This window comes from Semicossyphus pulcher, unplaced genomic scaffold, assembly GCF_022749685.1.
Source record: "Semicossyphus pulcher isolate SPU_LCO1_2020_fin unplaced genomic scaffold, fSemPul1.0.p SCAF_4, whole genome shotgun sequence".
In the NCBI taxonomy this organism is placed as follows: Eukaryota; Metazoa; Chordata; class Actinopteri; order Labriformes; family Labridae; genus Semicossyphus; species Semicossyphus pulcher.
The window spans coordinates 15,305,671-15,323,939 of NW_027211715.1; the positions used below are offsets into that span (position 1 = coordinate 15,305,671).

At 44.7% G+C, this 18,269-nt stretch overlaps 1 protein-coding gene across 1 annotated transcript in view; it reads left to right on the plus strand.

Annotated features, from left to right (window-relative positions):
- Window positions 1-257: 257 nt before the first annotated feature.
- LOC138606845 (uncharacterized protein C1orf21 homolog) overlaps window positions 258-18,269 on the plus strand; it is a 31,859-nt gene continuing 13,847 nt past the window's right edge. Inside the window, exons 1-2 of the mRNA XM_069679308.1 lie at window positions 258-462; window positions 14,213-14,342. Of these exons, the coding sequence (XP_069535409.1) occupies window positions 14,252-14,342 (91 nt within the window). The 5' untranslated portion in view covers window positions 258-462; window positions 14,213-14,251. The remainder of the gene's footprint in view (window positions 463-14,212; window positions 14,343-18,269) is intronic.

The following is an 18,269-nucleotide window of genomic DNA, read 5'->3' on the forward strand; positions in this document are numbered from 1 at the left end:
AGAGTAATCAGAATTAATTTCAGTCTGTTTCATAACCAGTGAACAACTCCTCACAGGACCTTTAAAGTGAGATCAAACAGGATATTTCCAAAATCATTTTTGAAATCACATTTTTGCCATGCAAGATTTCCTTCAGACATCCCCTTCATTATAGATGGTGAACCCTACAAGTTGTCTTTGCTAAATCAGTTCAAGTGAATCACTTTCATTTCTGTGACCAACATAAGAGCTCAGCTCAGGTCCAGCAGAGGTTGCTGAGTTGGTGGGGCACTCCTCAGCAAGATGGCTGCATTGCTGCGCGCAATAGTGGCATCCTGGTGAAATGACGCAAGCCACAGTTTACGTTCAGTCCTCGAGGCTCTGAGCTGCTCTCCAGTCTCCATAGCGCAGATCCCGCCCGACTCACAGCCGGAAGACGGACCGGCTATCCTCCAGTGGACCGAGCGGAACCGGTTCAACTGAGTGAGTACCAGCGTGAATTAGTCGTTAATCGTCTCCCAAAGGTGTCATTTATCCCTCAGTGTGAACTACGCTCCTGCCTGTGGTTTCTTTCTCTCTTTACTCCTCTCTTTTGTTGTTGTTTCCTGAGAGTACCGTGATTACCCGGCGCTTTCCTTCCTGCACACGGGGCTTCGCATCTGTCGATGTTTTGTTGTTGTTTCTGCTTGTGGTGCTTGCTGCAACGCTAATATGGCTTTAATTTCTGCATTTTGTACTGGCTTCAAATGAGACGTGTACATTTCCCTCGCGTGGAGTGTGTCAATATGCTCGCGCGGCTTGGACAGCGTTGGCTCAGCGCATTTCAAATTTTCCACACATCCTGGTTGGCTCGTGCCACCCTGTCCCGCTGCTCCCTCCCTGCCTGCCGCCGCTTGGAGGCCGTTTGCTGTGGGGGAAACACTCAACAGAGGGGAGACGGACCTGGGCTCACGGAGGCCGTTAACCTTTGTGGAAATGAAACTATGTACACACACGGAGACTGGTTGCACTCTCCCTCTGCCTCCAAGTCAGCCTGTAGGGAACAAAGCGCCCAGTGTCTCCTGATAGCGCAGCTGGACACAGCTGTTGAGCCGAGCCGCAGCTCGAGCCCCGGGACTGGTCGGAGCTCTTAGCCGGGCCAGGGGCTTCTACTTCAGCTGTACAGCCTGTGTTTGATAGGAGAAACCCATTAGCTTCTGTTGACCCTCAGGCTTTTTGGCTTTCTTTTAGAAACTACTAAAGGCTGGTTGCTCATTACAGCTGTCTGCCTCAGAGGGAAGACGGGGGCTTCTGGGTAATATCAAGAAAGTCACAGGAGCCACACTTAGATTTGATATACACACTCATTTGCAGGCAGCTCATTAGCTTAAACTTAGCCTCAGTCCATTTCAAATGTGTCCTTCTTCACTTCCCAAGAAACTAATATACATCAGCTAAGGGACTTCATAACTGCCTTCCTGCCTGGCTAGCTGCTGTGTTTAAAAGTGCCATATGGCCATTAGCTACTGTAGATTCCCCCATGTGATCAACACCAGACCATTACATCCATTTGGTGGCCGCAGCACCCTGGTGTGAAATTAGGTTGGTGTGGCTCAGCATTACAGAGCACAGCATCCTGTCTCCAGCAGCTTACATCAGGGTTATATAGGTTAGCATAAAGTACTGGCCCTCTGTCCCCGTGCCTACTATATTTATCCATCCATCTTCATCAATCTACCTCCATCCGCTTGTCTCTCCTATCCTCTCTCACTTGCTTATCCCTGATTGTGTATGCGTGTGTTTGTGTGTGTGTGTGTGTGTGTGTGTGTGTGTGTGTGCGCTCTCACATATGGCTTTTGCTTCACGAGGCAACAAGAGAAGCCGAAGCACAAGAGTCTCACTCCTCCTCCTCTTGAGCTGATTGACCAGAACTTCAGGTGGTCATTTGGCGCCTGCCTGGGTCATGATGCAACACCTGTGATGTCATTGCTTGAGAAGGTGGAGGGTTTCCATGGTTACAAGGATGTCTCCTCCGTCTGTCGGACTGTGTGTTTGTGGGCGTAGGAGGGAGTTCCCATGACTGTCTCTAACATCCACTTTGTGTTTGCTCTGGGCGCGTTGTGCTCTCTGCGAGGCAGTGCTTAGTGCTGTCAGGTGTGAGGAGGTGGTCTGTATTGCAGTGCAGAAAGCACAAGGCCAGCACAACACGATCCCTCTGGCTTCTCTCTGTGTGTGTGTGTGTGTGTGTGTGTGTGTGTGTGTGTGTGTTTGACTGAGGACCTTGCTGGCCAATCGTTTTCTCCACCTGACTGAATAATCAAAGCAGCAAATGTTGCAGCATAAAACCATAAAACTTCGCCTGCTTTTGTGTTTTCTTTTTGCTGTGGCTATATGTGTCTGCATTGCAGTCGACGTGCAGATCAGTGGATGCGGCCTGTTTCTAACATCGGTGGTCTTCTTGCTCGCCTTTTGAGTCAGCAGCGTCTAGCAGTGCAGCCTGCATGCCTGCTTTGTGTATTTGTGTCCGTCCCATGATAAAGCAGCGTCTCTCTGTGTCCCTGACTGTGTTTACAGTGCAGTTTGTGTTCATAGTCCAGTTGGGATGAGACGTGCAGACAGGGTCCAGCACTGATTTAGCCTGCCAGTTTTTTTTTTATGTTCTTTCCTTATCTCTTATTCTCACTTGTACGCTCACTCTGAAGTGCTGTGTGAACCTGTGCACAGTGTTTTCCCATCAGACAGAATGCAAAGCTTCCCGTCGCTACTGTAGATGAAATGCTCTCCGATAGGATTTCTTCAGGCCCATTCCTTAATAACCATAAATCTACTGTAAGATTCAAGGTTGAAACAATGTGCAGGATTCAGCTTTCAATAAAGGCCTGTACATTCATAATGTAGACACCACAAACAAACATGCTAATGTTCCTTGTTTACATGCCATTTTCACACTACAGTTTATGTGCACAAACACTGGATTAGCTCATTTCTTCATGTGAAGTTTTGGTGTGAAACTTAATGTTTAACTCCTGTTCACTCTAGTTGTATTTCTGGACGTGATAAATCTACTTAAAAAATGTTACTTCGGCAAAAATCGTGACGTTTAGTGCAGAAGTTTGACTGCTGTGACAGTGATCAGTGTTTACTTTAAACACCCAAAACTTCAACTGCATGAGGCAGGGCAATATGGTTTAATGATTTCCCGCTGAATCATATAATGATTGTATCGCTTTAAGGGCTGCCACATTTTATCTGTTCATCGTTTTGATGGAAAAATGTCAGAGAGTATTGAAAAGGCCCTGGAGGCAGTGGATGTCTGGCATTTTTTGCCTAAAAAAAATCATCAAAGCCAAAATAAGTCTCTGCAGAATGTTTGTCCCTTGACCAAATGTTTCAGCGCAAATTCAAATCATTTGTTAATTTGTTTATTCAGCCATCAGTCCCCAGAGATGAAATGTACTATCGTATGACAGAAAAACCAAGCAAATGTTTGGTATCTTGACTGAAACAAATCAACCTTTTTATGGAAAAAGTTGGACATCTTCTGTCTGCCGTCATTGTGTCTGCAAACTAATAGATTTTGGTCAAGTCACAATTTAAAACCAATGTAAAGTAAGGGCTGGGCAATATGATGATATATATATCATCAAAACGACATGACCATCGTATGTGTTTTTCTATTTCGTCTTCATTGTCAGGTCACAAAACCAGCGGCCATTGACAGCTATTTTTTTTTTACATCAGTTTGACAACGCTTTACGTTCTAATCCTTGCACAGGGGAGTGAACCTGGAGTGAACCATAGAGGGAGGCGCTGTTTATTAACATGGACATTAACGTGCAGGAACGGACTCAGGCTCAGCCCAAGCGAAAACGGAAAGAGGCTTTACCATGTGGTTATTTCATACGGATTAATTATTTGTTAAATTACGTGATATATATCATTCTTGAGATATAAAAAATCCTATATCATGATATCGCCCAGCCCTACATAAAATTAGTTTTTGTTTCTTTCACAGTCCCAGTCTGGTCCAAGTCAAATAAGAAAATGTGTCGTAGGACGTGCGTCACAGTGTTACATGATTTTGCATACATTTGTTATATTGTGATATAGGCTATATAAACTCACCCTGCACAACTGCTGCCGAGTCAGTGGACAGTGAATAGCTATCACCTCATGTTTGGTGTCATTATTCTCTCGGACAGCTGATTAAAACCTGTTGAAGAGTCCATTGAATGGAAGCCTTCCAGGCTGTGGCCTGTGCGTCACTGTGCTGGATGACAGACATGGAAAAGCGCTGGTTTGCATCTGAAAGCGAAAGCGTTGTGGGTGTTATATCACACCAGCCGCGTCGAGCCATGAAACACAGGCTCACCTGCAGCTCCTCGGTGAAGGCCTCCGAACAGTTCAACGTGTTTCATTCACACACAGACTGACATGTGAAACAGCTTTGCCAATTATCCTGCTGCACGCTCGCCAATTACTCACAGATTGATATTTATTTCTTCAGCTGTGCTAATTTTTAATGAATATCAATGCTGCTTTTCTTTTCTTTTGCCCGTTGTGGGTTGGTTTGTTAGCGATTCAGATGGATTTGGACGAGAGGACGTAAACATGCTTGACCTTGTGTAGGCCGGCTCTATCAGCCATGTGCGGCTGTCTGATAGTAAATGTGATGAACAAGCACTTACTCACACATACTGAATGTAGCAGCAATGGTAGTAAAACTATAAATGAGGAACACCTTTGGAGGTCTACTGTCAGCAATTACTGGCGGACCTTTTACTGAAGAGGAAGTACAACCAGCGCAGAGACGTACAGACACTCTTTCTTTAGACAAGAGTAACTGTCAAGTCTAAAAATACACCTCTGAAGAATAACAAGATGTCAAATCAAAGGTCAGGCAAAAATCTGTTAGAAAAGTCAGACGTTTTAATCACCCACCTGATGCTGCTCAAATATTCTCTCTCTGACTTTGTTGTGTGTGCAGGAGGAAGTCAAAATTTTGCATTTCTCTTCACATACTTTCCCACCCTTTTGATCCTGCTCTTCACCCACCGATCACCTCAGGCTCTGACCTGCTTTTACCTCCCTCACAAACCGAAGCAGCAGAACAGAGCGGTAGTTTCACAGGGAAAGAAACCGGCATGACTACTTGCTTTTTTTTTTTTTTTTTTTTGCTCTTCCGCAGAATCGGTCTCGCTGCTGAGAAGCCGGTGCTACAAAAGCCAGCCAGTAATGGGCCTCAGAGGAGACATTTTATCCTCTAGCCTAGACTGTATTAGGCGGAACAATTCGTTTTTGTGCGGGTTGGTTCTGCCCGCACCGAGTGGTGGCCCAATAAAGCTCGGATTTCAATTAGACTACCGTGCTGGTTCCTGAAGTTAGGCCTCTAGTCTGAAATTTTCTCATCCACCACCTTCTGTTTTCACTCCTTTTTTCACTCTCAATTTCAGCGCCACTCTTTTTATGGGCCTGGAGTAAAAACATAGGCCTCTCGCCAAAGTATACGTATGTAACAACTTGCCTTAAAGCTGCCCTTATGTCTTTACCAGCACATGCCTCAGCTATGCATGATGTATCCCTCATTGTCAGTCACATAGCCACACTATAGTTTCACCCACCAGAACAGAGGAGCTCCTGTATCTACCTCTGACACATACCGACTCTGTTTCTACCCCCGTCCCTTCCTCTGTAACCACTTATACCCTCTGTACAACAGTGAGAACGACTATAGAGCCGCTGATCACTCAGCAGCACGGAGAGAGAGAGAGAGGAGACGGAGAGCTTTAAGCAACAGCGCACACTCGGGAGAAACCTTAACTGTCCACTGTCGTGTGTGTTGGCTCGTCTTCCCAGGCCTGTCAGACTGATGGAGTGCTTAAAGTGGGACAAGAGGAGAGGTGCAGCATTTGCTGCCTGGCTAGAGTAAATATTATGGCGCGTTGGCCCAGGAGTTGTACTGAGGCTCTGCTCTGTCACAGAGAGCGGCAGAGACACGCTGGACACACTGCAGCACACAGCAGTGATTCTCCAACTGGCTTCAGGTACGACTTCTTTTACTGTAAAGAGCAGACAGGATGTTAAATCTGTGAGGGCAGTCACCAGGGGGAGTGCATGTTTTTGCTGGTTCATGAGATGTTATAATAGATTTTGCCATTCTTCTCATACTGATAGCTACGACTTTAATATCTCTGAGTCATGGATTTAGCTTTTAATGATCTAGATTTGTCATAGATTTGCGCATGGGATTAGTGTAGTGATTGCTTAGCACACCCGGAGATATTAACTGGATTTCTAGTTCTTTCTTATCTTCATTGTGTTATATATGATGATATTTCCCAATCCTTTTCTATGGTGTCTGCCGTTTTAATACCAGAGGCAGGTAGCCTCACCCCGCTAACATCATAAAAAGTTCATATGATATTAAACACTGACCTCTGAGGCACTATTTCACATGTCTCATTTAATGATTAGGACTTTGGCTTAGTCATACCATCTAATACTAAACTGTGCCACTGTAACCAGAGCACCGTCTCATATTATAATGCAGTTACCAGCTCATTTCAGTATCTCAGAGCAGTGCAGACCAGCAGAGCCTGGCTCAGCACCCAGTGGTGCGGCGTGATACAGGAGGAAGATGAATCTCTGCCCTGTCACAGGTGGGTGTGCTGAGCGTCTCCCTGTGGCTTTGACCACAGCTGAAGTCATCACTTCCCCTCCCTAGGCTTTAAAATCTCTTTTGTACCAGGAAGCTGAATCACAGTCAGCCACTCCTGCTGCAGCAGCCCAATGACAGGATCCGACGAACAAATCCATCCCCTCAAAGATTACCTGTTACACACCTTCCCACAACTCGGCCCGGCCTGTTTTTCCAGCTCTGTGGTTGCTCGCTCTGCCTCTGGCACGGCCCTGTGTTTGAGAAACCTTTTGCGCTGACTGCACACTGCTCGGCCTGTGTGCGCTGCGTGTGTTTATGCATGTACGCTCACATCTCCCTGCACAGTCCTGTTGAGTTCCACCTTCGACAAACTGACTTGTAAATAGAGGCTTATTTAGTCGACTGAGAGTAGGTCACGTCCCACCTCCAGGTATGCAGGCATGGGCAGGCCTATGAGTTTGCCAAGTCGTACTCATTTGAATGTCTTGGTCTTTTGCCATGTGTTAAGGATTCCTTTTCGCCTCAGTGCATTTAAAGGAGGTAGAAGAGTTTGTGTTGCCGAGGTTTATGTGATTCTTTTGATGTATTTACGGTCGCTCATGGGGTAAAACATTACAAGAAGCCTCTCTGCCAAATCTGGTGTAATTTTAGCTGGAAATGACGTAAGACCTCCAGGCTGACATCACCATTATTTATATCTAAATTAGGCTACAACTTTGCCTCGCTTTGGCGAGCGTGCCGCTGATGAATGTGAAGCATTTGGAAAGAGTTGCGTGGATCTCGAGGTGGTTGTGTGTGCCAGTCGGTATTAAAAACTCTTATCCCCTTCAGACGATGTGATGTTTATCAGATCATGTCGGCTCATCTTGTGTGTGTTTATGTGTGTGCGACAGCAGGAGCCCGAGATAGCTGGTCGATACGAGGGTCTTAGCTGACTTCCCCGACTAAGCTTGTCCCATTGACACACTTCTGCTTCGACAGGAGTAGGCAAGCACACAGCAGCTGTCCTGTGGGTTAAATCAACACTGTGCAACGCCCCACTGTGGTCCAACATGTGGCACCACTGAGCGGCTCATTGGGCAGAGCTCAGTGCTGCTAACTCATGCCAAAAGAGTGTATGCACTGATCTCATTGCATAGGGAAACGCATGCAAAAGAGTGAGGGGATGCAAAGGAGCATTTGCACACTGAAATTTTCCTCTGTGTCTTCTTTATTGCAGTGGTTCAGAGGAATTTTGATACAAAGCAGTGTGAGGTGTGAGCAGTTCAGTCAAAAAGTAATTCTCCCCTCTCTGACTGTCTCATTTGAAGACTTTTGAGAGGCTTGAAACGGTAAAAACAGACTCTGCTTGAGAAAAAGCCTGTCACATAATTCAACCCATTTTCATGCACCAAAAGTTTCTCATCTTCTACTCTTGTAATCATTTTGTGACCCCCGAGGACGGTGGTCAGCTCTGTTGCCGCATTTAAGACATCAAAGCAAAATCATTGTTTTTGATTGAATTATAACAGCCTGTGTCTATTTTCTATTCAAAACCAATGCAGTTCAGTGTTTTCAGCGCTTTCCCTCGCCATCAGCTGTTTTTTGTAGCTGCGCTCTCAGTTGAAAATAGATCAACTTTTGGAACACCGCAGCACTCATCAATGTCACTTCTCCCTCAGTGACCAATCAAAGTCAAGAAGGGGCGGAACTTACGTAATCAATGTTTATGTTTTCTTTGTTAAAATCACTGAATAAAAGTAAATCATAAACATACAGAGCAATTTTAAACAGACATAACGATCACTACCGAGGGAAGCAGAAGTGCTGCCAGACAACTTTTGTTACCTAGCAACAGTACGTGCCGGTGAGAAGAGATCTGAAATTGAGGTTGTTGCCGCTGCCAGCACAAAAAAACGCGTAATTGGACACAGACCCTAATCTCTATTTACAGATTCTACATAGACATGTAGACTCTGTATGCAGGGACGTGGATTTCCAGGACGGTTTCCGTTTGTACTACGCTTGTAGTCTGAGTAATATTGACCAATCACATATCAGCAGGCTGCGGCGTATGCAGGAAAAATGGTCCGTGTGGAGAGTAAAAGCAGGCTGGATGTAATGCGTCGTAATGACATCCCGGCTCCCATCAGCAGTCATCTGACAATAATTAAGCTTCTTATTCATTTCTATAAACAGACATCTGCATGCTAACAGCTAACAATCCTGCTCTAGATCTAAAACTCAACTTGAGACAAATTGCCTGACGCGGTGCAACGAAAGCCATTCAGCGTTCAGATTTCCCGACTTCCTGGAATGCATCAGAAATAATCGATCCGACCTCCGTTCAATAAACGAGCATTTAGCAAAAACAAACAAGCAAATAGTTTTCTTCTCAGGACAGACCTGACAAAGCTTAATTTTTACTTATTACTAATCTGCATCATGATGTTGAAATCTCGGCAAAGGAAGACCCGTTAATTAAAGTAAATCACAAGAAAAACGGGTTCTTTTTCTGTAAAAAATGTCGTTCATCGCTAACCACCGGCTACACGCCTGGCATCTTCACCGTTGTGCCCAGAGGTTATATCGTCCTCGGGCTATAGCCGATGGGATCCGAGATTGCCTAGCAACAGTAAGCGCTGGTGAGAAGAGCTCTGAAATTAAGGTCGTGGGCGCTGCCAGTGCAAAAAGAACACCTAAGTGGACACAGACCTAATGCCGAAAAATGATATTGTATATCTCTCATCACACTAGGGATCCTAAAGAAACTCCCAATGAAGGATTTTGAGGACTTTCTCGAGTGTAGAAAGATGAGCTCTAAAATATGACTTGCATATCTTGCAAAACACCCCATTTTTTATTTACTGACCTGACTCCTTAAATTTCAACACATAACTGATTGTTGTGTCCTGAAGCTGTACCCTCTTCCTTACTCCAGGCCTTGCAGTTATTTATTTATTTATTTATTTATAGGTGTATTTGTCTTTGACCTCCTAGCCGACCGTAGCTTATATCTATAAGCCAAGTAATAGCAGCTTGGCTTACAGATCCACACAGCCCCACATTATCCCTGCACACAACAATAGCTCTGGGAGTGCTGGGTCTATTTTTAGCCCGCTCCTACTCACAATTTGATGTTTCAATTCACACAAATCAAAGCTCTTCTAACAGATGCTGCCCACACGCTGGAGACCCCTTTTGAAACTTCAAATCTATCAAGGCTGCTCACATTTCTCAATGCTCTTCCTTCAGTGGTTTCAGAGGGGAATCTGCTGATCTAATATTCACTTCAGTTGTACAGAGAGTACAGAGAGACCACTCTGTCTGCTCTCTGTCGGTGCTTGTAGGTGCTTTTCCTTCTTTTTTTCTGTCTCCGTCGTCGTCTTTCTAGTTTTTTCTCTGCTGTGATTTTCTGACAGGCGACATGCAGCCCTGCGGCAGCGTTTCCGGGTACAAACCTGGTCCCCCACCTCCCAGAATCCTCGCTGAAGCGACTCTGTCATGAGGCAGATTAGGCTGGATGAGCTTATATTTTGAAACTTTGCCGCTAGTGTCTGTGAGTCGACGTGCCTGAGACTGCATTAAGACCTTCCAGCTGTGCATGTCTGCGTGGGCGTGTGTGTGTGTGTGAGCCGTAATTGAGTTGCTCCAGAGCGGCAGTTGTAATAAGAGGTGTCCCAGGCTGCCTGGAACGAGCTGATAAGCTGCTCACTAGACCAGGACACACACGCTACAGGCCACAGGTGACACTACACACAACTACACACGTCCAAAGCTTGTGTGTGTGTCTGCGTGTGTTGATTCTGTCTCCCTCAGTACAGCCTCCTCTCACCTGCGGGTCCTGTGAGATATTCATGTGTAAACTCTGCTGACTCTCCAGAGATTACTGTCGCTTTACCTGGAGAGCTGGGAAAGAGATGAAATTCCCTCATCCTCTGCTGAGCATACACACGTCACACATCCACAGCTAAATTAAAGGATAGTTGACTTAATCTGGAGCCTTTTATTCATAGTTTTGTCTATTAGTTATAACACTGTTCTTGTCATTCAAACACATTTTTTGGCAACTCCAATAACAACCCAAAACTACACCGTAGAATTGATGAGGTTTCCTTTTGACTGCTCTCCTCCACTCCTTCACTTGACAAGCGAACAGGTACATGCAGAAGTGACGTAGTGCTGCTTTTACTGTAAAGCAGTTGGAACTTAAAGGGGAATTGAATAGCCTTTAATGTATTCATGATTTATCCATATATGTGGTGACATTTCCAAACCAATCATGATTTACGATTTGGTTGGTTTGTTTTCTCCAATTTTCAGAGTGAAACAAATACACACGTTAAGCCTACAGCCGATGTCGCCACTATCCTGCTATTGATACATTATGACCCCCTGCCTAGTATTCTGTAGGTCCCCCTTTTGCCGCCAAAACAGCCCTCACCCGTCGAGGCTTGGACTCCACTAGACCTCTGAAGGTGTGCTGAGGTATCTGGCACCAAGACGTTAGCAGCAGATTCCTTAAGTCCTGTAAGTTGCGAGGTCGGGTCTCCATGGATCTGACTTGTTTGTCCAGCACATCCCACAGATGCTCCATTGGATTGACATCTGGGGAATTTGGAGGCCAAGTCAACACGTTGAACTAGTCGTAAAACCATTTCTGCAGAGTGGCAGGGCGCATAATCCTGCTGAAAGAGGCCACTGCTATTAGGGACTACTGTTTCCATGAAGGGGTGTACTTGGTCTGCAACAATGTTTAGGTAGGTGTCCTTTGCATGAATGGTCGGACCCAAGGTTTCTCAGCAGAACTTTGCCTAAAGCATCACACTGCCTTATTCCCATAGTGCATCCTGGTGCCATGGTCCAGTTTTGATGCTCACATGCCCATTTTAGGCGCTTTCGACAGTGAACAGGGGTCCGCATGGGCACCCTGACTGGTCTGCGGCTACGCGGCCCCATACGCAACAAACTGCGACGCACTGTGTTCTGACAGAACCAGTCCCTTAACTCTTTAGACTTCTTTTAGGGGTTTTAATTGAGTTCCAAAATCCCAGCAGAAAATTATCTGTATCATCTTGTTATAACTGATTAGAAATTACGGTAAAAGGCTATGATAAGAAAACCCAGTTAATGCTACAATGGAATCATTCTATTCAACCACAACTATATACAGTAATGTTACAATCCATACAGTTATACAGCACCCATCTCACAGCACCCCTCCCTGCACCCTGTACACCTGGTGCTTTGTGTCCTGTCCAGGAGATGGAGGCTGGTCGGCTGCAGCCTAAACACAGGAGTAAACACTGTCCTCCTGTCAACTTCAAACGCTCTGAGGATCACTGAAGGAGGGAGGAGGGGCAGGCGGCGCTCTTTTGAAGCCCTGCACTTGTGTTTTCTCCAGCACCTCTCTCTATTCCATCTATTTTCCATCCTTACTTGACCCCTGTCCTCCGCCTTCTTCCTCCCTTTCTGTGTCTTTCTGCCTCCCCAGCCCCCTCCCCTCTCTTCATCTGAGACTCCTTCTCCTCTCACTTATGTACCGGCGCTGCAGATTTCATTTTGATGATGGGTAATCATTGGCTGCTTTAATGTGTGTAAATCTGTCTGGGTGTGTGCTTTTTAATAACTGGCAGCAGTCAGATGGGCTCTGTCAATGACAGCATATGGCATGTGTGAGTGACATGTAGACTGTCTATAGTGCATTGTGTCTGAGTGTGTGCGATTGACTGACAGTGACATTTAAAGCTTCAAGTCAGCCGTCCCTCTGGGTGGGAGGGCTCTGCTTTCCTCTTTGCTGAATAATAATGAAGGTTTAAGTTAATTTTTATTCCCACCCTCAGTGTGTAAAAAGGCAGTGGTGTGTAGTTTAAAGACACTGGCTGCTTAAGGCCGACGGCAAGATTCAAAATAGTGTTGAAATTATTTGTCTGACAGGATTGAAAACAAAGAAGCAAAGACTTAACTGCCTGTGGATCCAATAGCATTGACCCACAATCAATCAGAGAAATGAATAGTAGCGATAGGCAGCTAGCTTAGTTAGCTAGTTCCAACAGCAAATTTGATTGTAGTAGAAAATGATAACCAGACTTTTACTTGACCTGATTCAGTATCCGACACTCTGGTTTCTTTAATACTGAAGCAATGGCTAATTCAAAACGTTTCACATCAGCGGCAGCCATCTTTGTTAATAACAAAAATGCCTCATTAGCGCTGGACCCCTCTGTAAAGTCGGTCATCATATTAAAACCTCCGTCCGGTTGTGATTGGCCTGACCTGGGCCAGGTCGGCTGGACCTCTTCCTGAACAGGAAGGGGACCGAACTCATCCGTCAGAGCCCCCAGCTCGGCTAGCATCTGTTAGCTTATTGTTTTGGTTTTCTGGCCAGCAACTTTGAAACCATATTTACCGCCACAGCAGGCAGTAGATTTAAGCAAAAAAGCTCAGATTAACCTGCTTTACAATGCACACTGTGTACTCACAGTTTGTACCATCCACCAAACAGCAGACAAGAAATGCTAATTTGTGAACATAGTTTAGCATCAAACTCCAGTATTGGATGCTCATGTTGCCCTGTGTCTGCAGGATGTGTAAATAGTCTGTTTGCTAACATGTTAGCTTTATCGACTTAATGTCAGTCTTGTGTTAAAGAGGCCATGTCTTTCGAATGGATGTTCTCATATTTTGCATGGGTTTATTGTTCACAGTTGTTCACAGCTTGTTTGTTTCATGTATACAATTTTTAAAACTAAACAAACTTTACCAACGTGATTTAAAAACACATTAGCATAATAGAAAATTGATTGCATAGCTAAAACATGTCCGCTTTAACTGTTTATTCTGCTCCCCTGTTTGGACAAAAAAATTAATGAATACTCCTTTAAGTGATTCATGACATAAAAACACCAAATAATTAGGATGTCAATTTGAGGATTTGCAGCTTTTCTGTATTTTATCTTGTAAAATTGAATCCCTTTAAATGTTTTTCAGACATAAAAAGAAACAGTTGTTTGTTTTGTTGCTCTGACAGCTTGAAAATTAATCCTTATGTTTTGACTAAGAACAAATAACAGACAGTATACAATGAAATATGATAATCTGACGACTAATACGAACAAAGAAATGCTAATTTATTTACAAACCACATTGTGTTGTTTATTTACCCACTAGCCCTCCCCTGCTGCTCCCGCTCTCCACATATAATAACAGCGGTTATTCTTGGCCCCCGAAAGAAACACTTCTGAGTTTAAAGAAATAATCTACAACACTTTCAAATAAATGTTCGCTTCACTTTCCACTGATGTATTATGACTCACTCAACCTACATTTGTGGCTGTGAACGCCGGGTGTGGGAGAGAAAATGCTGTGAGGAAATTATGCGTTTAAGGTTCAAAGTCAAAAATAGGAAGCACAATTTTTAACACGAGTTTAGACTGAAACACTCGCTCGGAAGTGGTGCCACTGTTTACAACTGCAGCTTTGAATATATCTTGCTGGTGCATTTTACATTGATTGACTGTGTTAGTTTGGGATGATGAAGAAGCAGAGGTTAGTTAATAGTGACATCTGTAAAGTTCACATTAAAAACAACATTTAATGCGGTTTGTCTCTGTGCAGGTGAGAGTGCGATGAGGAGAGCTTTCAGAGTGTGAGGCCATGGGCTGCACCTCGGCCAAGCAGGTGTCGGCCGTGCCCAATGATGAGGAGGGACGCGGCAAGGCCTACAGCAACGGAGACCTCTTCAGCGGTCAGTACGCACAGACACACACACACACACACGCACACACAGACCGATGTCAATAAAAGCTTCACATCTCCATTTCACTCAGTTAATTGCTCAGTACAGACCCATTGCCTCGTCTGCCCTCACATTATATTCCCTTCATTATGGCTCATCGTCCTCTGGCAGAGTGTTCAGTTCTCCATTTCACACAATAACTGTCAACACCGCAGTTTTACGGGAGACATGCGTGTTGACAGTTCATGAAAGAGAGAGGAAGTTACCAGTTAGTGAGAGTGCAGCGTTAACTCTGAGCTGGCACAAGTGTTGTGAATCCTTGACGTCCTTAATGTGTAACTATTTGGATCTCGATCGAGGGAAACTGAGAGAAAGGAAAGCAAGCCGAAAGGGAAGCCTTCTTCTTCTTCTTCTTCTTCTAATGCTATGGAAATGGGATTTTTCATTATCTATTATTATTATCTGTTATTATTGAGACGTTTTCCAAAGTTTGACAAAATAGACCCCTGATGACATCCGACTAAGATATGGGTATCTAGGAGGCACGGGTGTTTGATTAATACAATGCTAATGGGGTTGCAACATTGACTCATGCTAGGGACTAAACACCTTGGCTTCTGCAGCTGTGATTGGTCACTCTGTTGAGTGTTCATACACCATGGAAGAAAAGAAGTAAAATACCAGATCAGTGGTGGGTCAACTATCAATACAGCAATATATTGTGGTCCTAACTCGTGCAATACAATTACCCTGGCGCCAAATATTGATATTGTAATTTACAATTATATGCTGCTGATTTTGTGATTCTGACTACTTCATGACTCCTCGTCGTGACGCTTCTGCTTAACATGAATGGAAATTAATTGGCCGAAGAAGAAGTTCACAGCAGGATAAAAGAAGAAGACGGCGGGATAATGTTGGACAGTGGTGAAAAGAAGTTAAAAGATGTGCCAGCCACTTTCAAATCCAAAGTCCTAATTTGTTTTTACAGTTGTTCTTCTGTAAATGTTTTTTACAGACTGAAAACATGTACATTGTTTCATCTCAGTTTGTGTCACATTCTGTGAAACTGACACCAAATTGCAGTGAATACATTAATCCTGCACTTTACCTTTTTAAAGACCCCTCCAATAAAAATCAAGTGATTAACCTTGTAAACATCTCCATGAGCTACAAGACATATCAGGGACAACAAAAGCAATCATCTCCGTGGCTGGGCCTGTCTGCTTTTAAACTGCAGTGTACCAAGGACAGGCTGAACAACACGTTTTCAGATTGGCAGGTTTGAGACTTCACAAACCTAAGGAGCCAATCTTGTTAATGGACGGGGTGACGCTATGCATATCATTATGTGTAACCTATGGCAACCACTTCGGCTATGTGTGAGCCAGCTGTAACCGTCATCGTAATGTTTGCAAACTCACTACTGACTACTAACGTTAACGTTACTTCTACTAATTATACATTTCAAGGTAGTTGCCACTAAACGATGGCAGAGACATGTTTTGTTTTCGTGATGGAGTGGGCGGTTGGAAAGGTGCATAGTGGGCGGGGACTGTGCAGAATTGTGGAATTTTTAATGAGGGAGAAGGAGGAGATGCTTGGGAGGATTTTTACAAGGTAATTAAACACATTTTGCAGAAAAAACATTTGTTATTGGACACAATTTGCTATTTCAAGCAGAGCATTATATGTCTTAAAACATGACTGGAGCTGCTCTTTAAGGTGCATACTCTTATGTTAATCAGATATCCTGATGTATCATTTTATGATTGTCTTGCATTATATCAATTATCACAGACTCGCTGTATCATGATATTATCATTATCGTGGGCCACACATCATGCATCGTACCGTGAGTTACCCTGCGATTATCACCCCTGACCCACGTGATGCAAACCGTTCACATTGCCCTAAACAAAATAAAAAATGTGCCGGAGTTTTTGTTTAGATGTTTTCTAATCTTTGTTTTTGCATTGAAAAGCACACGTCTGCTTGGCTACATACTCCAGTGAAAGAAACTGTTCACAAACCTCAAACAAGTTTGGGAACACCTTGATTATACACTGGATTAGATGTAGAGACAATCAACGACAATCTTAATAATTGATTCTCAAGCAGCAGCTTCTGGTTCCTCCTCCTTCACTGCACTGATTTGCTGCTCCTCTGTTTTACATTATTTCAGACTGATAATATCGGACTATTTTGGTCTTACAAAATGTTGAATTTTAAACGTTATTTCAACATTCATCTGGCTGTAGATCAGCTCATAACGTGTCTCATCCATTCATTATAAGGCAGGGCTCGTGGTTTGGTCTGTCAAAGTGTCCCTGAGCATGACACTGAGCTCCTCCTATTGCTCCCTACGTGGGTGAGATGGTCGCTCTGTACTAAAGCGCCTGCCCAACATGATGTCCTTTTACACAATCGATTGATCGTAAAATTAATCATGGATTAATCTCTAATGAATATAATTGTTCAATGCCGCTCGAGCTTTAATAATGGCTCGCCGGCTGTTGTGCAATAAGGGATGGAACTTTGAGTGAAAGCCAGACGAGGAGAGCGATGATGGGTGGTGGAGGGATTAACAGCGATTAAGAATTAGGAGCAACACTCTGGTATGACTGCACGCGGGCGGATGGACGTGGCAGATGACGATCCACAGGAGGTCTCTCCCTCCCTCTCTGTCATCTCTCTCTCCCTCTGACCCATCTCCCTCAGCCTCTCGCCCTCTTTCAGCGACCTCTCTCTGACTCTTTCTCGTCTCTGCTGTTCTCTCTCCGACACGTTCGCGTCATCCACCCTCCCCTCGCCCGCCCCTCCCTGCGACGTCTCTGTCTGCTCTCACCCTCCTCGTCTTTTTAGGGAACGAGGCAGGAGACGAGAAAGGGAGAGATGGGAGGAGTGGAGCTTTTTTCCTTGAGAGAGGAAGGCAGAGTGATGTGTTTTGATGCTGCTCTGCCTCTTCCCTTCCCCTGCTCAAGGCCTCGTCTCCCCTTCCTCTCTCTCTCTTTCTCTGTCTCTCTATTTTCGGTCTCTGTATCCCTCCTCCCTCCCTCCCTCCCTCTCTTCCTGCCTGCATCTCCCAGTGTTTCTTGTCCCCAGTTCTTTTCCTCTCTTCTCTGGCACAACATTAGGTCATAACCTTTTGTCCTTTCGCCCCCTCCCTCTCCTTATATCCTCCCTCTTCCATCCCATCCCTCACTCTTGCTGTAAGTTGGTTAAAGGGGAATCGTGAGTAGCGATGGCTGGTCGAGACTACTGTTTGAGTGCGTGTATGTGGAGGTGGTGGCCTGAATAATGTGGATTAGAGTTAATAACATCCTTTCTCAACCCCCCTGTTTGTCTTCATCTCATCTTCATCCACTCTTATCTTTATTTCTTCATCACTTCCAGCTCTCTGTGCCGTCCATATTTAAAGGGTTTTGTCATCTTCACGCACTGCGTAGTCATTCTTTTCTGCTCGACTCCAACTTGGGTCAAACTGCCTCGCTGCATCCGGTGTACTTCTAATGATGGGGGCGGAAAAGATTAGTCGGCCCCGGTTGGTCAGCCTGCATACACACATAAATAAACCCCCTGAAGACTGCATGTGCGTGTGTGTGCGTGTATTTGTGCTTAAATATGTTTGTATATTGCCTATCTAGTCAGACACTGAGCCCTCTTCTTGCACACACTGATCCGCCTCTTACATATTTGTCTGCCACTCAATCTGCCAGTGTGTACTTTTGTGTGTGTGTGTGTGTCCCAGATATTCTCGCTCTGTCAGACTCCGGCCACTAACAACCCCCTCCGCCCCTCCCTCCGTCGCTCTCGCACAATAACCGGAAACGTCTGAGCTCTATTACACAAACACTGAAGGACGACGAGGGAAAATAGCAACACTTTCCACAACATCACGCTATTGATGTCTACAATCATCACAGTCGGAACAGA